Source organism: Euphorbia lathyris, chromosome 1, assembly GCF_963576675.1.
Source record: "Euphorbia lathyris chromosome 1, ddEupLath1.1, whole genome shotgun sequence".
Taxonomy (NCBI): Eukaryota; Viridiplantae; Streptophyta; class Magnoliopsida; order Malpighiales; family Euphorbiaceae; genus Euphorbia; species Euphorbia lathyris.
Genome location: NC_088910.1, coordinates 64473817 through 64494481, shown reverse-complemented (window position 1 = coordinate 64494481; position 20665 = coordinate 64473817). Strand labels below are relative to the sequence as shown.

General features: G+C 41.0%; 1 protein-coding gene across 2 annotated transcripts; it reads right to left on the bottom strand.

Annotated features, from left to right (window-relative positions):
• Positions 1–243: 243 nt before the first annotated feature.
• Positions 244–20375, bottom strand: LOC136235693 (origin of replication complex subunit 4). 2 transcript variants are annotated; one of them, XM_066025587.1, is made up of 17 exons: positions 20167–20375; positions 19743–19867; positions 19490–19580; positions 19342–19398; positions 18849–18896; positions 18597–18647; positions 18466–18509; positions 18321–18384; positions 18064–18150; positions 2247–2338; positions 2082–2163; positions 1557–1642; positions 1356–1465; positions 1155–1247; positions 1007–1071; positions 769–912; positions 245–627 (listed from the first exon to the last, which is right to left on the bottom strand). In XM_066025587.1, the coding sequence occupies exons 2-17, from the start codon at positions 19850–19852 to the stop codon at positions 598–600; spliced, it is 1254 nt and encodes a 417-aa protein (XP_065881659.1). In that variant the 5' UTR covers positions 19853–19867; positions 20167–20375; the 3' UTR covers positions 245–597. The 2 variants fall into 2 exon arrangements, with proteins under 2 accessions (XP_065881665.1, XP_065881659.1); XM_066025593.1 differs by lacking the exons at positions 19743–19867; positions 20167–20375 and having other exon boundaries at positions 244–627; positions 18797–18896; positions 19490–19571.
• Positions 20376–20665: the final 290 nt, after the last annotated feature.

Sequence of the window (20665 nt, the reverse complement as noted above, 5' to 3'; positions counted from 1 at the left end):
AGTATAACATATTTGAATCTTATATTTTCTATTGATAGAGACTTGACCAGAGAATGGTACTTTGCAAAGTTTGTGACGCATTGAGGAGCTGACAAGTGGACAAGCCAACTTTTACTTATGGTCCGTGCTCCACCACGATTCAGAAAGTCCAACCAATCAACTTAAAAATGATGTCTTCCCTGAATTTACTCACTTCACTCAAACAATGCAATACAAGTAATTTTAAGCCTTGAGCGCTAAACATGCAGCAAATAGTTTGATTACGTGAATATTAATTTATTGTAGGGGGGAAAATGTCAGAAGTGATCAGTGAATTAAAACTTGTTCTTGTTTTCAATCTATGAAGATGGTTTTTCTAAATCAAACTTCATGTACAGCCAAAATTTGACCCCTGAAGATAAATGTGGGACAATTTCAGAGATCAAATTGGACTAATGACTTAAGGTCTTTAAGAACAATGCAAAAGGGAACATCAGAGAAAGGAAATTTGTCTACAAAATGGAGGTAGCCTTGTGCTTTCGAGCTTCCGCGAAAAACTGCTGCATTCATCTCAAAGTCAAAAGAGTAATTACAGAACGATGCCTTCGTCTCTCACCTTTATTTATCCATTAGTTTTTGTAGAATGGTCTGCCAACAGAATCAAATGATGCATTGATCAGTAAACTTAGAATGTATCAACTCAATATATACATACATCAAAGTTGATAGAAGATAAGAATCTTGAAGGGTAAAATGCTCTCACGCAGTAACATACAGAGGAGAACTTACAGGACAAGAGCTATACGATTTCATCCCCTCTTGTAGTTCAGCATATGAGACTAGAAGCTTCACTGGCCGAAATTCAATAGATTGACTGTGACCTCTATTGTCAGTAAAGCAAATTAATTCACGTTGTAAAAGGCGTTCAAAGGCCTGCAGACATTGCAACAATATATTATCTAAAGATAGTTTCATTATCATGCATATATATTTTATGTTAAAATAGACAGTTTTACTTAGTACGCACCCGTAAGCATACATTTTGTGCATAACAATCAGAAGTCTGGAAAGAGTCATGAATGTTTTTATACTCTTCACACGCAACAAATTGTTAGTATTTGAGAAATACAGCAACTGTTATGCAATAATACTCGGAAGCTTAATCTGGAGTGTACCTTTCATCACAGAGTTGAAGTTATACGAGTTTTGTTCTTTCACTTCCAACCGCTTCATGCATACAAGGATATAAAGTTCTAAGATGGAGCAATCTGCTTGGGCAAAGTAAATAATAAAAAGGAGATAGAACCTAGCATTGGAAAGGCAAATAAACCATTTACCATGAACACAAAATAAATCCCCATTTCAAAACCTCAAACCTTGTATACATTCCTGCTTTGGCTGCCTTTGGATGCTTGAAAGTGCAATTTTAAAGCTCTCAAGTGATAGGAAGCCAGATTTCAGATCCCAATATGAGATGGCAATAAATCTAATCTAGCACACAAAACTGACTTCAGAGGGAATCAAATTTCACAATTCTCAGAGCAATAAGCTTGGCATATGCAAGAAGATTAACTTACAAAAACCTCAGCAAATGGTTGATACTTGAGTTGGAATTTAAATAAGAAGCAATGATCTCTTGAAATCTCTCATCTGCTAAAATGTTCTTTCAGAGTCGAGGAATCCTTGAATGATTTAGACAAAAAAAAAAAGCTACATAGAAGTAAGAAAGGACACATGAATGGCTACTTCTCAAAACATGAACAACTAACCGGCAACAATGTGTAAGTAACTTAGTGAATATGCTTAAATTGAAAATCTGGCCTGCAGTGCAATATACAAAATACTAGCTCCTGCCTGTTATAGTCCGCAAGGAGTATTTGAATGTCAGTTTTGAAATGGAATTTTCATTAGCATTGTCCTTCAAAAACATGCATAAACAGACATAAGTCATACCTAAACGTTTCTTTATATTCATGCAAGGAAGTCAAAATCAAAATCAAGAGCCAGTGTTCGTTGATCAGGATGTGAAAAAGAAATTGCGAACAAACAATTCCCTTTTTAAACTATTGTCCAGTTGTAAGATTTAGTAGTTAAAAGGATACTTGAAGCTTTCCATTGAATTGAGCAGCATAATCATGAGGTAAACCAGAGTCCACTGGCAAAGTTAAGACATGCTCAAACAATCTGCACATCCATTAATGTTAAGAAAAAGGTTTCCACCAGATGAAGGCACTGTTTCTCTTCTAACTCGTACATACGAAAATCACCTTTGCAAGTCCTCCTTGGATGCAGGAAGAAACAACAACTTTCTGTGTGAAAAACGAGATCGTACTCTCTTTTCTAACAGTTGATCAGCATCCTGCAGATACAGTTCTTTAGGGTTTATAATAGATTACTAATACTACATTTTAGCATTTACTGGCTTAGTAAAAATGCGAAGGTTTTAACCCAAAAATCAACAAAAACTGAATTCTCAAGCTAAATTTGAAGGAGTTAAACCCTCAAATGATAAAAGGATGAACCCTAGCCTCCAATGAAGCATAATATATTTGATTGATAAAAAGTTAACCTAAATTTGAAGGAGCTAAACCCCCAAACGATAAAAGGATGAACCCTAGCTTCCATTGAAGAATAATGTATTTCATTGATAAAAAAGTTAACCTTATAATTTAAAATTGGCTATTTATACTCAATAAACCACAAGGATAGAAAATACATAAAGAGCCAACTAATTACAAGTGTAGTACAAATCTTAAAGGCTAAATCGGAGAAAAGAAATTACATGGCAATAAAGTAATTAAATAAGTGGAAGGATTGTATTTAAGATGATGGCATAAAAAGGTAAGTAGGTTGAAATAAAAGTACGGGCCATCATTTTTAGAAAGGTGCTCAAAAGAGCAGATTAATTTCAAGTCAAAGTTGGGCGTACCACACACCCAACAAAGTCTTGGGTCGGCGACCTGGGAGCTCTTTGATTCGGTCTTAAAAGGGCTGGGTCGCCGTCTCCCTGGCCCCATGAAATGCCCTTTTTGTGCATGTTTGTCCTCCCGATGATTCCGAATTCAATTGGAATGTCCAGAACATCGGAGTCGCCCCTTTTTATGAATTGAATGACCTCATCAATCAATTGGGGAGAACCACATGGTGCTCATTAGAACTCAACTTCTTCACAATCTGAAAAGGGTCATACCTCTTGGGTCGGAGCTTGCTAGTCGGTGCGCTTGCTAAGCATTCTTTGCCCAAGTTAACCATAAAGTCATCTCCCACTTCAAATTGCACGTCTCTTCGGTGTTCATCTACTTTAATTTTCAGTCTGTCATTCCTCTCCTCAAGCCTCGTCATGACTTCTCCGTGCATTTGTTGAATCTCGTGGGCTAGTTTTTGGGCGGGATCACTAACCTTCTCTCCTCTCGAGATGTCCACAAGGTCAAGAGTATGATTAGGAGCTTTGGTCTAAACTAGCTCAAAAGGTGACTTCCTGGATCCCGAATGAGTGGCCTCATTACATGAAAACTCCGCTTGAGCAACCGCGAAATCTCATGTCTTCAATTTGTCTTATGCACTTGCTTCTCAAAAGATTACCTAACGTTCGATTCACAACTTCCGTTTGGCCATCGTTTTGTGGGTTGGCGGTGGTGCTAAACTTCAAGGATGTATCAAACAATGCCCAAAGAGTCCTCCAAAAATGACTAATAAACTTAGTGATAATGCTCTTAGGAACTGTTATGTGCCCGCGAATAGGATCTCGTCACAGGTGTGTTCACCGGAAAATTCCCTTGATTTCCCTTGTTGCTCCTGTTCTTCGTGGAACGTATTTTGAAAACTCGATAGCGATTTGTAAGAGATCGCTAAACTTTTATCTGTAAAATTATCTCTTTATTCATAAAAAAAATCCTCTTTTATAGAAGAGTACAAGGTTTATGCATAAAGACTTCTACAGGAAATAGGAATAGAATAAAGACTAAGAATCCTACTAGAAATAGAAGACTATAAAGCAGGAATAAAAATAAAGAATAAGAGTCCTACTAGAAATAGAAGACTATAAAGCAGGAATAAAAATGAAGACTAAGAGTCCTACTGAAAATAGAAGACTGAAAAAAATAGGAAAATAGGAAAAATTAAAGACAGGCGATCTAGCGACGTCAACGATATTGCTGACCCACAAAAGCGTCTACAACGTTACTCCCCTCCTGCACAAAAAGCTTGTCCTCAAGCTCGAATTCGGGATAAGACTCGCGAAACTCAGTTAATGGAACCCAAGTAGCATTATGTAATGGCAAACCAGCCCACTCTACTAGAACTTCAACCACGCCACGATTAACACGCGAACGAATCATAAATGCAGGATATGGAATAACTCGACCATGCTTTAAAAGAGGCAAAGTAGGGGTACTGGTTGGAGGAGTTCCAGTGAACTTCTTAAGCAGGGAAATGTGAAAGACATCATGAATTCTACTGCTCTCAGGAAGTTCCAGCTTGTAGGCTACGGATCCTACACATTGTAACACCTTATAAGGCCCATAAAACTTTGCCCCACAACTTCATATTGCATTGTCAAGTGAAATCATTGGGCTTGCCATAAGAAAAAGGGAAGAAACTGGTCTTCATATTGCTTAAAATAGCGATGGGTGATTTCGAGTTCACAATTAAGGTTGTAGTGCTCAATATTGGTAATTTAGATTTAATACTCGGAATCAACTGGTTGCAAATGTTGCGGGAGGTCCATCACGACTAGAAGTTAAAGAAACTGAGATTCTAGAAAGACGGAAAACAAATTGAGATTAATGGGATGGATTCAAGACTCCATGAACCGGCATCGCTCCATGCAGGTTGATGGAAATTAACTTGGAGAGGATTGGTAAGCGGTGCGTGAAACGGGAAGTTGTGGATGGGAGAAATTGAAGCAGTTAAAAGGGTTGATAGGGAGGTTTCACACTGTTTTCACTGAGCCTAGGGGACTGCCCGCCCGCCACCCCCCACCCCCCCCCCCCCCCCCCCAAGGAAGGGCTGCCATGCCATCAATTTAGTTCCCGTAAGCGGGCCCGGTGTGCGTACGACCCTACCGTTACCCACATTACCACAAGGACGACATCCAGAAACAGGTGGCAAACATGTTGGAGCAGGGAATAATTCAAATCAGTAACATCGCGTATTCAAGCCCGGGTTTGCTAGTGAAGAAGAAAGATGCATCGTGGTGGTTGTGCGTTGATTATAGGGTCTTGAAGAAGCAAACTGTTCCGAATAAGTACCCCATTCCAATAGTAGAAGAGCTCTTAGATGAGTTGCAATGGGCGAAGTACTTTTCAAAGATCAATCTCAAGTCGGGATATCATCAAATTCAAATGAATATAGGTGATATTAAGAAAACATCTTTCTGGACTCATAACGAGCATTACGAATATCTTGTTATGCCATTCGATTTAACTAACGCCCTAGCCACGTTTCAAGTAATTATGAATGACATTTTGTCCTCTCTTAAGAAAATCAGTGCTCGTGTTCTTTGACGACATTCTAATCTTTAGTAAAACTTGGGAGCAACATCTAAGTCATTTGGCAGAAGTATTGGAGATCCTGAAGCAACACAAATTTGTAGCAAATAGGAAAAAATGCTAGTTCGGGGGATTGACGGTTGAATACTTGGAGCATATAATTACAGAGGATGGTGTTTCCATGGACCCAACCAAGGTTGAAGCAGCGTTATCTTGGCCGGTTCCAAAGACGGTAAAAGGGGGTGCGGAGTTTCGTCAGGCTGACAGGGTATGTGGCGGAATACGGAAAGATTGTTAGGCCATTGGTAGATTTAACTAGGAAATATGGATTCATGTGGAACCCGGAAGCACAAAAAGCCTACACTAAAGCAAGCCATGACAAGGGCTCCAGTGCAAACCTTGCCAAATTTACGAAGGTTTTTGATATTGAATGTGACGCTTCGGGCCGAGAAGTGGGGGCTATTCTGATACAGAATTCAAGACTAGTGGCTTTCTTTGGCAAGGCGTTAGGGGAGCTAAACTTAGCGAAGACTGCTTATGACAAAAAAATTTATAGGGCTGGCACTAGCGATCCATCATTGGAGGCCGTAACTTTTGGGATGAGATTCCGAGTATTCGCAGACCATAAAAGTTTGAAACATTTACAAAGTCAGCGGATAACTACCTGTGATCAGCAGAACTGGGTGGCCAAGCTATTGGGATACCAATTCAACATTTTTTACATACCGGGCAAGCTCAATAAAGTTGTTGATGCCTTATCAAGGCGGAAAGAAGAGGGGGAACTACAATTGATCAGTTCGTACCCAAAATGGGAGGATGTCGCACAACTAATTAAAGAAGCTGAGAATGATCCTAAATTACAAAAGATTTGAACTCAGTTGCAAAAAGATTCGATGTCCAAACTGGGATTTCAGATTTGGGGAGATGTCTTACTATACAAAGGAAGGCTAGTAATGTCATCTAACTTTTCTTTAATTTCGTCCCTTTTGCATGAATTTCATTCTACCCCTATGGGAGGATACTCGGGATTCTATAGAACTTGTAGACGTTTGGCCGCGAACGTCTATTGGGTGGGGATGAGTAAGACAGTGTGATGTCTGTCAGAGGTTTAAAGCCTCCACGTTGGCACCAGCAGGGCTGCTACAGCCTTTAAACATTCCGGAGGTGGTATGGACAGAGTTGTCAATAGATATCATTAGGGGTGGCAACGGGGCGGGACGGGGACAGAAATGCATTTTCCACTCCGTCCCTAATATTTACAGGGACGGTTTCGGGGATTTTTTCATCCCCGTCCCCTCCCCATGCATGCTAGGTGGTCCGAATTGAAAGATAATTTTCCCTAGAAGCTTATTCACAAGTCCGGACAACAAAATCGGGTAGCAGAATCACGTTTGAGCATGTGAGAAACAACTATAAGAAAGATTAGGATTTTGGGATCATTTGGGAAAAGCTTCCAACCGAGGAGGGGAGAGTGATTACTACTTGTTTGATAGATACTTAATGAAGGGAAGTCAACTTTGCTTACCTTGTACTTCCATTCGGGAAAAGGTAATTTGGAATTTGCACGGAGGTAGCTTAACCGGACATTTTGGTAGAGAGAAGACTTATGATGCCGTGAGCTCGCGTTATTATTGGCCCAAGATAAGGATGGGTGTAACTTGGTGGAGAGGTGCTATGTGTAAGGGGGGTATTATCTTTGTAATCAAACTATGTAATAATGGGGAGAGACTTACTCTATTGTGTCATGGGGAGCTTTGTAATATCCATTGTCGGTAGGACTGGACTTGGTATAAGAAACACTATAGGGGGGAGTGACCTGTCATACTGGACAGTCACTCGGTTGTCGGTAGTCTACCATCTCTAGTAGTTGCCCCCATACTACTACGAGATGGGACCCTTGGTGTAACACTGCTGCTTATCTATGAATAACATCATCCATGTATTGTTCCTTCTTGAGTGTTCTATATGTTATCCATGTGTGTGTATGATTGAGATGGTTGGCCTTATGTTGGTATCGTATGTATGCTATTATATTCACTATATGTGGTTCCTATCTAACCCTTGCGTGTGATCTTTGCAGCTAGAGTGATCTAGTTCCCTTGGCTGGCTTACTTCGGGGGAGACAAGTAAGCGACGCACGGGCCCCGACGGTAGGCCCCGTGACATTTGGTATCAGAGCTTGGTGTAACGATACTTGGGAGGAACCATGACGATTGCAAATGCTAAACGCATGGATGCCATAGAAAAGAGAATTGAGGATCTCGATCTTGACAATCTTTTTGTAGCAGTGATAGAAAATTGCAGGCAGATCGAGTGTATTGAAGAAGCTATTATAAGACTCCAAAATGAAAGTGGAGGAGGCCGAGGCCTTGAGGGCTAATGAAAATCCGGCAAGAGCCGAGGCCATGGGGGCTAATGTTGAACTGTTCCAAGCCATTGTGGCTAATGCTGATATCTTTAGGGCCATGATAGCCCGAACAGAAATTTTTGAGTTCGTGATGACGAATGCGAAGGCTATTCGAGATGTAATAGCGAAAAACAACCCCCTTTCCGGTCAACCACCTGAGAGTGGTGTGGCTCGAGGAAAAGGGCGAAACATAATTAATGAGAATGCTCATTTTGCAGGTGAAGAAGAGATAAATAAGCTTAGAATGGCCATGGGCCATGTCGAAGCAGATCAAAGAAAATTATTCGAGGCAGTGGAGAAAACTCGAAATCAAACAGGAGATGGGTTTGATGCCCTCAGACAGGAGTTGGATGAACTGCAGAGTAATGTGGAATCTCTATCCCTAAATGGGGGAAGTCATCAAGGATCCGTAAAAATCAAAATTCAAGACCCAAAACCTTTTGTAGGAATTCGGGACTCCAAGGAAGTGGACAACTTTTTGTTCGATGTGGAGAGTTATTTTGCGGCTAGAAAGACAAGCCTAGATGCGGATCGACTAGCAGTCGTACCGATGTACTTGGAAGGGGACGCCAAACTATAGTGGAGACACCAGACCAGTTCAGGGTCAGTAAACACATGGGAAGACTTCAAACGAGAGCTGAAGTCTCAGTTCTCTCCTGTAAATGTGCAGTTCTTAGCCAGAAACAGGCTAAGCGAACTACGACAGACTGGCGATATCCGAAAATATGTTCGAAGCTTCCAAGCTATTACCTTAGAAATTCCGGACATGCAAAAGGAAGAAAAGTTCTTTGGCTTCATGAAGGGATTGAAACCTTGGGTTCACAGTGAGGTGATCAAAAGGGGAGCCACAGATCATCTTTCAGTAAATTGCAGCAGCTGAAAGCATAGCCGATTTTAGTAGCACCACGAAGAGGAAGTTCCCTTTTGGAGCAGACTCAGACTCCAGGACTAATAAATGGAACAAACCATGGAATGGTGGAAGTGATCGAAACTACTCATCCGGAAGTGAAAGGCGACCGTGGAACGCCAACAACTCTGAGCGTCGACCCTACCTAGGGAACTACTCAGAAAGGAGAAATCCTCCACCAAGGACGACAAGTCCCTACTCACAAACCCAAGGAAGCCTTCCACAAAGGAACCAGTCATACACGCCGAGGCCGATGACATCCTTCCTTTGCACAGGATCGCACAAGGCAGCGGATTGCCCAAAGAGATCATCTCTGGCCTCACTACTTACGACACGGGAAGAAGAGAGCGTCGTAAGGGAAAGGGAACGGGAACCTTCTGAACCCTCAGTAATGGGATCCATTCGATTCATGGGAGATCTGGCAAAACAAATAAAGGAGACAGGAGACAGTTCAGAGAAGGGACTCATGTACGTAGAGATGATAATCAATGGCAAGAACACGAGAGCCATGATCGACACCGGAGCAACGGATAACTTCATAACAGACTCTGAAGCCTCCCGCTTAGGACTCTATATGTTAAGGGAGACAGGAATGATTAAGGCTGTGAACTCACCTGCTCAGTCGAATAGCGGAACGGCCCAACATGTACCTTGCAAATTGGGACCCTGGACAGGCACGATCGGGTTCACAATAGCACCCATGGATGACTTTGATGTCGTATTGGGGTTGGAGTTTCTGAAACAAAGTTCCGCAGTACCCATGGCGTCAACAAGTTGCCTTCTGTTCATGAACCAGGATCCGTGCGTCGTACCGATAACGATGAGCACAATCTATGTAATCAAACTATGTAATAATAGGGAGAGACTTACTCTATTGTGTCATGGGGAGCTTTGTAATATCCATTGTCGGTAGGACTGGACTTGGTATAAGAAACACTATAGGGGGGAGTGACCTGTCATACTGGACAGTCACTCGGTTGTCGGTAGTCTACCATCTCTAGTAGTTGCCCCCCTACTACTACGAGATGGGACTCTTGGTGTAACACTGATGCTTATCTATGAATAACACCATCCGTGTATTGTTCCTTCTTGAGTGTTCTATATGTTATCCATGTGTGTGTATGATTGAGATGGTTGCCCTTATGTTGGTATCGTATGTATGCTATTATATTCACTATATGTGGTTCCTATCTAACCCTTGCGTGTGATCTTTGCAGCTAGAGTGATCTAGTTCCCTTGGCTGGCTTACTTCGGGGGAGACAAGTAAGCGCCGCACGGGCCCCGACGGTAGGCCCTGTGACACTATGTGTCAAACTGCCAAAGGACATGCTAATAATTCGTCTATGTATGTCGTTGTCGGTTCCGGACACCATTTGGAAGGATCTCTCTATAGATTTTGTGTTGGAGCTACACCCACAAACCGATGGCCAAACGAAATTGTGAAATCGAACGGTGGATAATCTTTTGATAAGCAAATGCAAAGACAAACCGAAGACATGCGGTTGCTCAAGCGGAGTTTTCATACAATAGGGTTACTTAATCAGGATCTACGAAGTCACCTTTTGAGGTAGTTTACACCAAAGCTCCTAATCATACACTTGACCTTATGGACACCCGAGAGGAGAGAAGGTTAATGCTCCCGCCCAAATTACTAATCCATAAGATTCAACAAATGCACGAAGTCAAGACGAGGCTTGAGGAGAGGAATGTCAAACTGAAAGCCAAAGTAGATGAACATCGAAGAGATGTGCAATTTGAAGTGAGAGATGAAATCATGGTTTACTTGAGCAAAGAACGTCCAGCAAGTGCACTGAGTAGCAAGCTCTGACCCAAGAGGTATGGCCCTTTCAAGATTGTAAAGAAGTTGATAGCTAATGCGTACCATGTGGCTCTCCCGAATTGGTTGGGAAAGACGCCATCATCGTTTAACGTGAGAGATTTGAGCCTGTTCAAGTCGGATGTGTCTCTTGGTTACCCTACACAGACGTGGGGTCCAACTCTTTTCGGGAAGGAGAGAATGATGAGATCATCAAGTTCATAAAAAATGGATGAATCGGGTGTTCCGGACATTCCAATCAAAGTTGGGGTCATCGGAACGGGGCCAAACACATGTAAAGGGGCAGGTTGTCAACCAGTGGCTGGGGTCGGCATCCCAACCCTATTAAGACTAAATCAGAGAGCTCCCAAGTCATCGACCCCAATTTTGGTCAACGACCCAAGACATTGTTGGGCGTGTGATACGCCTAGTTTTGGTTTGAAATTATTATGCTCTTTTGAGCAGCTTTCTAAAAATGCTAGACCCCACTACGTTTCTTTCAACCTATTTACCTTTTTATGCCATCATCTTAATTACAATCCTACCACTTATTTAATTACCTTATTACCATCTAATTTCTTGACATGTCCATGGTTCGGATTGGGCCGGGCCTACCAGGCTTTCATATAAAAATGCTCAATCCAAACGCAGTCCAACCCACTGCTAATTTAGGCGGGCTCAGGCCGAGCCGGACTAGGGTTTAAAAATCAAATCCCAAGACCAACCCTATAAACCCACCTAAAAATATATACATAATTTGTAATTATAAAAAATAAAATTTATACTTAAAATTAAATATTTAATATATAAATATATAATTTTTTTTTTTTTGGTAGAAACAAGAAAGAAAAAACAACAAACAAAACCACGAAAAAACTAACCCGGGATTAGCCCAGAAAAGCTAACCCCCACATTATCCTCAGACAGTAAAGACCCAAGGAACTCAGGGGGAGAAGAAAAAATAGATATGCCCACAGCCCTCTCATGACCTTCAGCAGCCAGACAATCTGCCACCCGATTCTGCTCTCTGTAGACATGGCCAAAGTTGATAGACTCGAAGGAGGAGCAAGTCCTACGAATGGCTTTAATCAGATTCTGGCTCCCTAAACATACAGCCCTTTTATCAGATATCATATTAACTGCTTCGAGATTGTCAGCCTCCACAAGCAACTTCTTAATCCCCAGATCCTTTGCCAAACTAAGACCCGAAAGGATACCCCAAAGCTCAGCAATAAAGGAAGAGCCCAAGCCAAGGTTCTGAGTAAAACCTAACAGCCAAGAACCTCCAGAATCTCTCAAAACACCGCCGGCAACGATTCTTCCGCTGCCTTTGCAAGACCCATCGGTATTCAATTTCACCACCCCTTCCCCAGGTCTTCCCTAGCCTAACAGAACCGACCTTTGGATATGACCAGCAACACTATCCACCTTGAAACTCTCAACAATTGTTTTAACTTTTCTGAGAAGAAAATCTGTAAATTAGGATTGGCAATAGCTTCTTCTCCAAAAACCTCTACATTCCTCCAATGCCAAATTTGGTAGCAAACAACACCAAAAAGAATCACTCCATGCTCGAGATCGTCTAACAGTTTCCCTTCAATACCCTCCTTAAACCATTCTTGTTCAGAAATGGAAAAGAAGGCAGAAAGGCATTGCTCAGGAAGAACTTTCCTCCATACGGCCTTACTCCTCACACAATCTCTAAGAACATGGCATCTAGTTTCCGCATGAGTTTTACATCTACTACAGGTATCAGAATCCACCAAATGACGTCTTTTTCTCTCAACATTCGTTAGGAGCCTAGCCTTAGGCGGGCTGGGCTGGACCGGTCCGTGCTATTTTTATCGATCCCAAACCCATCCAAAAAATAGATATGCTTTAGCGGGTCTGGGCCAAGCTTATGATCAATTTTCATTGTCCAAGCCCAGCCCAAAGGACAACGGGCCTAGCGGGCACCCGACCTGTGGACAGATCTATTCTCCAATGGAGGCTAGGTTCATCCCTGTAACCACACAAGGGTTATTTGAAAGTGTATTTTCTTATTATGGCTAAAGGTATTACAAGTATATATATATATACAAACAACCATTAATACCCAACTACTTACTTCCCAACTACTTACTTAAATGCCAGCTACTAACTATATCTACTTAATATTGTTACAAATATAATTGACTCAAGTTCCTGGTAAAGCCTTGGTGAACACATCTGCTAATTGACTTCCGGTTATGACATGTGGAGTTGTGATTGTACCATCCTCCAACTTCTCTCGAGTAAAATGACAGTTAACTTCTATATGCTTTGTTCTTTCATTAAACACATAGTTCTTTGCAATATAGATAGCTGCTTTATTGTCACAATATAACTTCATTGGTTTTATCTGGTCAAACCCAATTTCGCCAAGTAGACGACGTAACCACACAAGTTCACACGTAGTCTGTGCCATAGCTCGGTATTCAGATTCTGCACTGGATCTAGAAACTACACTTTGCTTCTTACTCTTCCATGAAACTAGATTTCCCCCAACAAATACACAGTACCCAGTAGTAGAGCGTCTGTCTGACAAATCTCCAGCATAGTCTGCATCGGTGAAGCCTTCTGCGATGTGATGTCCATGATTTTGATATAACAAGCCTCGTCCAGGAGCTCCCTTTAGATACCTCAGGATGTGAGTAACAGCATCCCAATGCGTTGTCCTAGGTGAGGACATGAATTGACTTACCACACTCACATGAAATGAAATGTCAGGACGAGTAATTGTGAGATAATTCAGTTTGCCTACAATTCTCCTGTATTTCTCAGGTTCTTTGAGTAAGTCACCATCATCAGACTTCAACTTCACATTGGGCACCATCGGAGCATCACAAGTCTTTCCCTCAATTAGACCTGCATCTTTCAACATATCTAAACAGTATTTTCTCTGATTTAAACAAATTCCTTTCCTACTGCGAGATACCTCTATTCCCAAGAAGTATTTCAAAGGACCAAGATCCTTTGTCTGGAAGCAAGTACCAAGGAACTTCTTCAACTCCTTAATCCGATCAACAGCACTTCCTGTAATTATGATATCATCAACATACACAACCAGTAGAATGCATCCAGAGCTAGAACTGAAGTAGAAAACAGAGGGATCATATGCACTTCTGTGTAAGCCGAATTCTATTACTGCGGCACTGAATTTACCAAACCATGCACGAGGAGATTGCTTCAAACCATACAGAGACTTTCTTAATCTGCACACCTTTCCAGACTCCCCCTGAGCAACAAAGCCAGGAGGTTGCTCCATATAAACCTCTTCATTCAGGTCACCGTGCAAGAAAGCATTTTTAACGTCCAGTTGATGAAGCTCCCAATTGTAAGTGGCAGCTAAAGAAATGAACAGACGGACAGACGTGAGTTTGGCAACGGGAGAGAAAGTATCGAAATAATCAAGACCATAAGTCTGAGCATAGCCTTTAGCAACCAGGCGAGCCTTCACTCGAGCAACAGTACCATCAGGATTCATTTTAACAGTCCAAATCCACCGAGCACCAATTTTCTTCCGATCCTTTGGTAAGTCCACAAGGTCCCAAGTGTGATTTTGTTCGAGTGCCTTCAGTTCTTCTTTCATTGCCTCTAGCCAATCAGGATGATCCATAGCCTCTGAAATGGATTTTGGAGGGTGATAATGCATTATAAGAAACAAAGGAGGAGATAGGGTAAGTGCAAGACCTTGTACCTTTCCGAAGAGCAATAGGGAGATCAAGACTGGGTTCAGATGAAGGTGTAGGATCTGGAGCTGAAACAGATCAGGTATCATTGGTGACTGGTCCTGGAGCAGGTGCCGTAACCGCAGGCTGCACACGCCTAGAATAAACGTGACGAATAGGAGGACGAGGGACAACCTGTTCACTTACAGTATAGATCAAAAAATCATCATCAGATGTATCAGCAGGAAAAGAGGGTGAAGGGGAAGATGGACGAAAGAAAGATGTATTCTCAAAGAACGTGACATCGGCCGACACAAAATAGCGCTCCAAGGATGGAGAGTAACAACGGTACCCTTTTTGACTTCGAGAATATCCCAAAAAGACACACTTGAGAGATTTGGGGTCAAGTTTGGAGACTTGAGGACGAATATCGTGTACAAAACAAGTACACCCAAAAATACGAGGGGCAAGAGAAAATAAAGATTGAGAAGGAAACAGGATAGAGTATGGAATCTGACCCTGAAGAACAGCGGACGGCATACGATTGATGAGGTAACAGGCAGTGGAAACAGCATCTGCCCAAAACACTTTCGGGACTTGCATTTGGAACATGATCGCCCGAGTGACTTCAAGTAAATGGCGATTCTTCCTTTCAGCTACACCATTCTGTTGTGGTGTAACAACACATGACGTTTGATGAATAATACCATGTTGTAGAAAGTATGACTGAAAAGTACTGGATACATATTCTTTGGCATTGTCACTTCGCAAAATACAGATATTTTTATTAAATTGAGTTTTAATCTCAGCATGAAAAGCACAAAAAACAGTAAATAAATCGGAACGGTGCTTCAAATGATAAAGCCATGTAACTCGAGAAAAATCATCCACAAAAGTCACAAAATAACGATAACCAAGTTTAGAAACAATAGGACAAGGACCCCATACATCAGTGTGAACTAAATCAGAGACAGACTCAACACGTTTATTTATTCGAGGAGAATACGGGACTCGATGGTGCTTAGCAAACTGACATGCTTCACACTCCAAAATAGAGTTCCTTGGAAGACTCGGTCACATTTTCTGCAAGACAGGAAGAGATGGATGACCAAACTGACAATGAAGCTGCAACAAAGAGGAGCTTGTACAAGCAATTGGTCTTGGCACCGCTTCAGTGGAGTCAAGAACATACAACCCATTCACCAATTTCCCTCTACCAATATTCTGTTTCGTCCCAAGATCCTGAAAAAGGCAATAATTTGGGAAGAAAACAACACAACAATTAAGGGTTTTGGTGAGTTGACTAACAGATAACAGATTAAAAGGAAATTGAGGAAGACATAAAACAGAGGATAAAGAGATTTTTGAGGTAGGCTGAGCAGTTCCATGACCATTTACAGGAGCGGTGGCTCCATTAGCTAAAGTAACATATTGCAGATTGGCATTAGAATCAAAAGAAGAAAGAATACCAGTGTTACCAGTCATGTGATCGGTAGCACCAGAATCAATAACCCAACTACGGGATGAGGTGGAGAGACAAGCAGCCCGATTACCTGTATCAGCCAAAGCAGTAGTAGTGGACTGGGAGGCACCATGATCAAGAGACAGCTGCTGAAGTCGAGCATATTCATCAACAGAGATAGTGACAGTAGGAGTAGAAGATGAAGATTGAGGGGATGGTAGGATACCATCACCAACAGCAATGTGAGCAAACTTCCGATTGTTACTTTTCTGAGGCCGACCATGAAGCTTCCAACAATTCTTCTTAATGTGTCCTTCTTTGTCGCAATGATGGCATACTTGAGAACCACTTTGAGAGATACGGTGAGTAGTGGAATTCTGACCACTTTGAACTCCATGAGTCGCATTGCTCACCAGAGCCATTGTCTCTTGAGACACCACATCAAACGTCTTTTCAATATCCCTACACATGGGAAGAAGTCGACCATAGAGGTCAGCAAAGGAGGGAAGTGTCCCACTGGTCAATATCTGGCTGCGTGCTATCTCAAATTCAGGACCAAGACCCTCCAGAAATCCAAGAACAAATATACGATCATCATCCTCTTGCATCTGCTTAACATCGGCTGTCATAGGAAAACGAGTTCGCTTCTCCTCACAAATCTGCTTACATTCATTATAATACTGAAAGAAGGTGCGACCCTTTCTCTGAGGACGATAATATGAAGACAGCAAGTTATGAATATGAGTCAAGTCTTGTTTACTAGCATACATAGACTCTAAGTATTCCCACATTTCTTTGACAGTATCACAACGAGTCACAATGTCATCAATAGTAGAGTCCAAAGTATTCTGAATCGGATTAAAAAGTTTATAGTCTACCATCATCCATTTCTTCCTACTTCCCTGCTCATCTCTAGGTGGAGGATTATTACTCAAATGATCCCCCAAATCGACAATATTAATGTACCGAGTAATAGTACGTTTCCACTGAGTGTAATCCTTAACTCCAATCAATTTTCTATCCGTAATTCGAGTGGTACCAACAGTAATTTCAGTCATGGCTTTCTTATTATTTTCCTCAGTCATTGTCAATCCAAGCAAATGACATTTTACCACAAAAATTCAATTAACAGTAAATGCACTACTGATATTTTAACCAAAAACCAAGGTAAAGATAAAATAGCCCAAAGGGAATCAGAATATTATCAACTTCAATTGAAAAGACAAACCAAATCAGAAAAATAGGTCAAACCGAACACAAGCCGGAGTAACCACAAAGAAGAAGGCTGACCGGAATTATCACCAAGGGAAACCGACCACACAGATGGGCCGAAAAAGAAGAGGCGAGACCGGCAGAAGAAGAACGACGCCGAACGGAGCTGCCACGTGCTCTCACGCGCCGGCGAGTGGGTGGCGCGTCGGAGAAGGCGGTGGCGCGTGGGGCCAACTCGCGGCGATTCAGGCGGCCGGAAACACGCGACCTGATAGATCGGCGGCAGAGGAGTCCGATGGAGGGGGCGGTGAGATGAACGGAGGAGTTGAAAAAATCGACTTCCAACCCGGGACCGCCGTTAACAGTTCAAACTCCGAGAACTAATTTCCTAGACCAAAAATGTTTGGCTCTGATACCATGTAACCACACAAGGGTTATTTGGCTAAAGGTATTACAAGTATATATATATATACAAACAACCATTAATACCCAACTACTTACTTCCCAACTACTTACTTAAATGCCAGCTACTAACTATATCTACTTAATATTGTAACAATCCCTTTATCATTTGGGGTTTTAGGTCCTTCAAGTTTAGCTTCAAAATTCAATCTTTGTTGGTTTTATTAGCTCCTTCACGTTTTCTTCTCTCAATCCCTCTTTGTATCAGATCCTTGGATGGGTGTTAGGGTAGGTTAAATAAGGTGAGGTGAGAGAAGGGGAGGGTAAGGGAGGTGAAAATACTTAACCTTCAAATCTGACCGATTTGGTGGGACTTAAAATGAAAGGTTTTTTAACCTCCAATTAACCTTAAAAATCCCCCCCCCCCCCCCTCCTAATAACCTTATTCTCCCAAGTAAGACTAGATCATTAACCTTCCATTATTCAACCTCCAAAACCCTCCATCCAATCATACCCTTAGTTGACAAGTGAAGAGATAATGGAGAACCCAAGTCTCTTGCTGATGTAGGATTACACAAAAATCTGAAGGCAATTATAACAAAGGTTCTATTCTAAATAGCATTATGAAAAGAAAAAGAAAATGAAAGAATGAAAAAGAAGAATGCAAGACAAAAACGAGGGAATCTACAAATGACCTTACCAGTCGACAACTCACACCAATGACAATAGCCTGTGAAGTTACTGATTGCATAGCGTCAAGCAAGCTATAGAGTAACCGTTGTTTTCCCTGAAAAGAACCAGAGAGTACAAATTGTTAATTAGGGAACAGTCAGACTATTGTATGTGGCCTTATAATTCCTACTCATGTCTTAATGACACTAGCAGTATACATAAATATAAGTTAAGATTTCAATATGATCAGGATAGAGCAATTTGAAAAGGGAAAAGGCAACTGACCAGAGCAAATAGGTCAAACTCTTGAAGCACAAAAATAATAGTTTTATGAGCTAGTCCACATTCCCTGACAACCAAAAAAGCAAATGTATCATATTTTAAAATAAGTAACACGAGTGACAAGGTCTTCAGGCATGAATCTGCTAACCGCAACATGGCTATCATGAATTGAGAATTATCATCAAAGGATGCCTACAAGGATAACCTTAATGTCAGTAGGTTGAAGCTTTACATCACAAACTCATTACAATTAGGAAGAAGTGAGAGTTTTCTCTTTACCATTTTTGAGAATAACAAGTGATGCTCCAGGCAAAGTTGTCTGGCAATTTCCTACAAATAGAAAGATAAGTTATAAACATTCAAGACAGCCCTCAGAACCAAGTCTAGCAAAAGTAAAACAAAAGGAAAACCATATTGAAGGATCATAAATGGAGCCTAACACACGCGATAGATTAAAAGATAAATCACTTTTGCACGACCTGGTTTATAACTTCACAAGTTAAATAAGCTGAAAAAATTTCTGCTGCACACCTTGAAGGCGCAATTTTCATCACTATGCAACAGCCCATTTAACTTAACCTACAAAACACAACCCGTAAAAACCAATGTGAGAATCAAAAGATGTTCCAATCAGTTAAAAATTACTAGTGAACTAATAATATCAAAACAATATCTCATTTATACAGTTAAGCACAGATGGCACTAATAAAAAATCTAACTGTTAGCATTTTAGTTAGGATGCATATGACATACATTTGGACATTTGAGTTTATTGCATCATATACATATGCTTCATTTAATGGTTTCAGAAAACATCTCGCTCCAATTGTCATTTATTTTTCCTTTCCTGCCTTGCTTAGAAACAAACATAATGGAGGGGTTACAACAATCCCACCTTTTTGTTATTATTCAAAAGCCAATTATAGCACGTCAATTAGCCAACTTCTACTAAAAGTTGTTTCTCACATTTACCAGCATCCAGAAAGAAGAGGAAGAAAAGAAGAGAGTTTTCATGTACACATACTATAGACATTGTTTCAGGATATTCTTGCAACAGATCATTGAGAACAAGCTCCAATACCTATACACAATAAATAGTATGTGAACAAGAATGATTTTAATAAATTAAATTCAAGATTACTTCTCTAAAGCCTAATTCAAGTAAAACCCACTGCAATTTTTCCAGAACCACGGGGCCCGAGAAGCAGAATTGAATTGTTGCATGCCTCCGTGATTGAACTCGACACTAGAAATTTCAACTTGCTGCAAATGCAAAATTCAAAGACAAATAAAAATGAAAATAATACAAAAATATCTATACATCGAAACTGTAGAACATGGTTTTGAACTGAAGTATGCACACTTGGGTGAACAAGGACTCTTGAATCCCAATTCTTTTTTTTTTCCTCCTTTTCTACTTCTTACCTGTAGTTGCTATCGGGAGAATCGGAGAGAGGCTTAAAGATGAAATTAGAGTTGCAGAGCCGGCTCCTGATAAGGTTTTGGGCTTTCTCTGCTTGACTTCCGAGTCCCATTTTGAGAATTAATATCTTGGCAAAACCACAAGAAAAAATGAGGCAAATTAGATAAGCAAATAAACAAATCCATGCCGTATTCTAATTCACACACTGTACCATCAGCGCTCCTAATAAAGTAAGATAACCAAGTGAATCCGAATGGTTAACCGAAGAGAACAGTTCACCAGAGAGTTACAAAATGCATATAAATTTGATTGGAAAATTTAGGTAAAGCCCTCATATAATTCTATTGCATCCAAAGATCAACCGTTGTAATTTTCGAAACAAATATTTAAATTTAAAAACGCATGAACATAATTCTCAACTCCTACCGTGATCACATTAGCAGTGGCTGTTTCGGCGATGGAAGCCTGGGCACCTTCAGGCCACTGAGACTGAAGATAGGCCCACTACAAAGAGAAACAGCTAATTGAAGAGGCGGATCCAACTGCGCCGCCGCAGCAAGGACAAACCGTCGTTCATGAACAACGAGGGCTATTTGCTTCAGTCATTCACGATCCTCTCTCCTTTTCCCCTCCATTTTCCCTTCCCTCGCTTTAGTCTTTAAATTAATTACATTTTATCCCTAACATTTTGGCTAATTACAAACTAACCACTGTAATTGACAATATATTATTGGGAAAATTACAAAACTAGGTCAAATGGGAGGCTCATTTACATATTAAACCCATTTACTCAATCTACTACATATCTAGACTGATTTTGTGTGACTTTCCCATAATACCCTCAATATTTACGCGCCTCTCGCCCCCTCCCGTCTGACTTCGCAAATTCCATATTATGCGAAGCCTGCGAAGCTAATGTTCATAA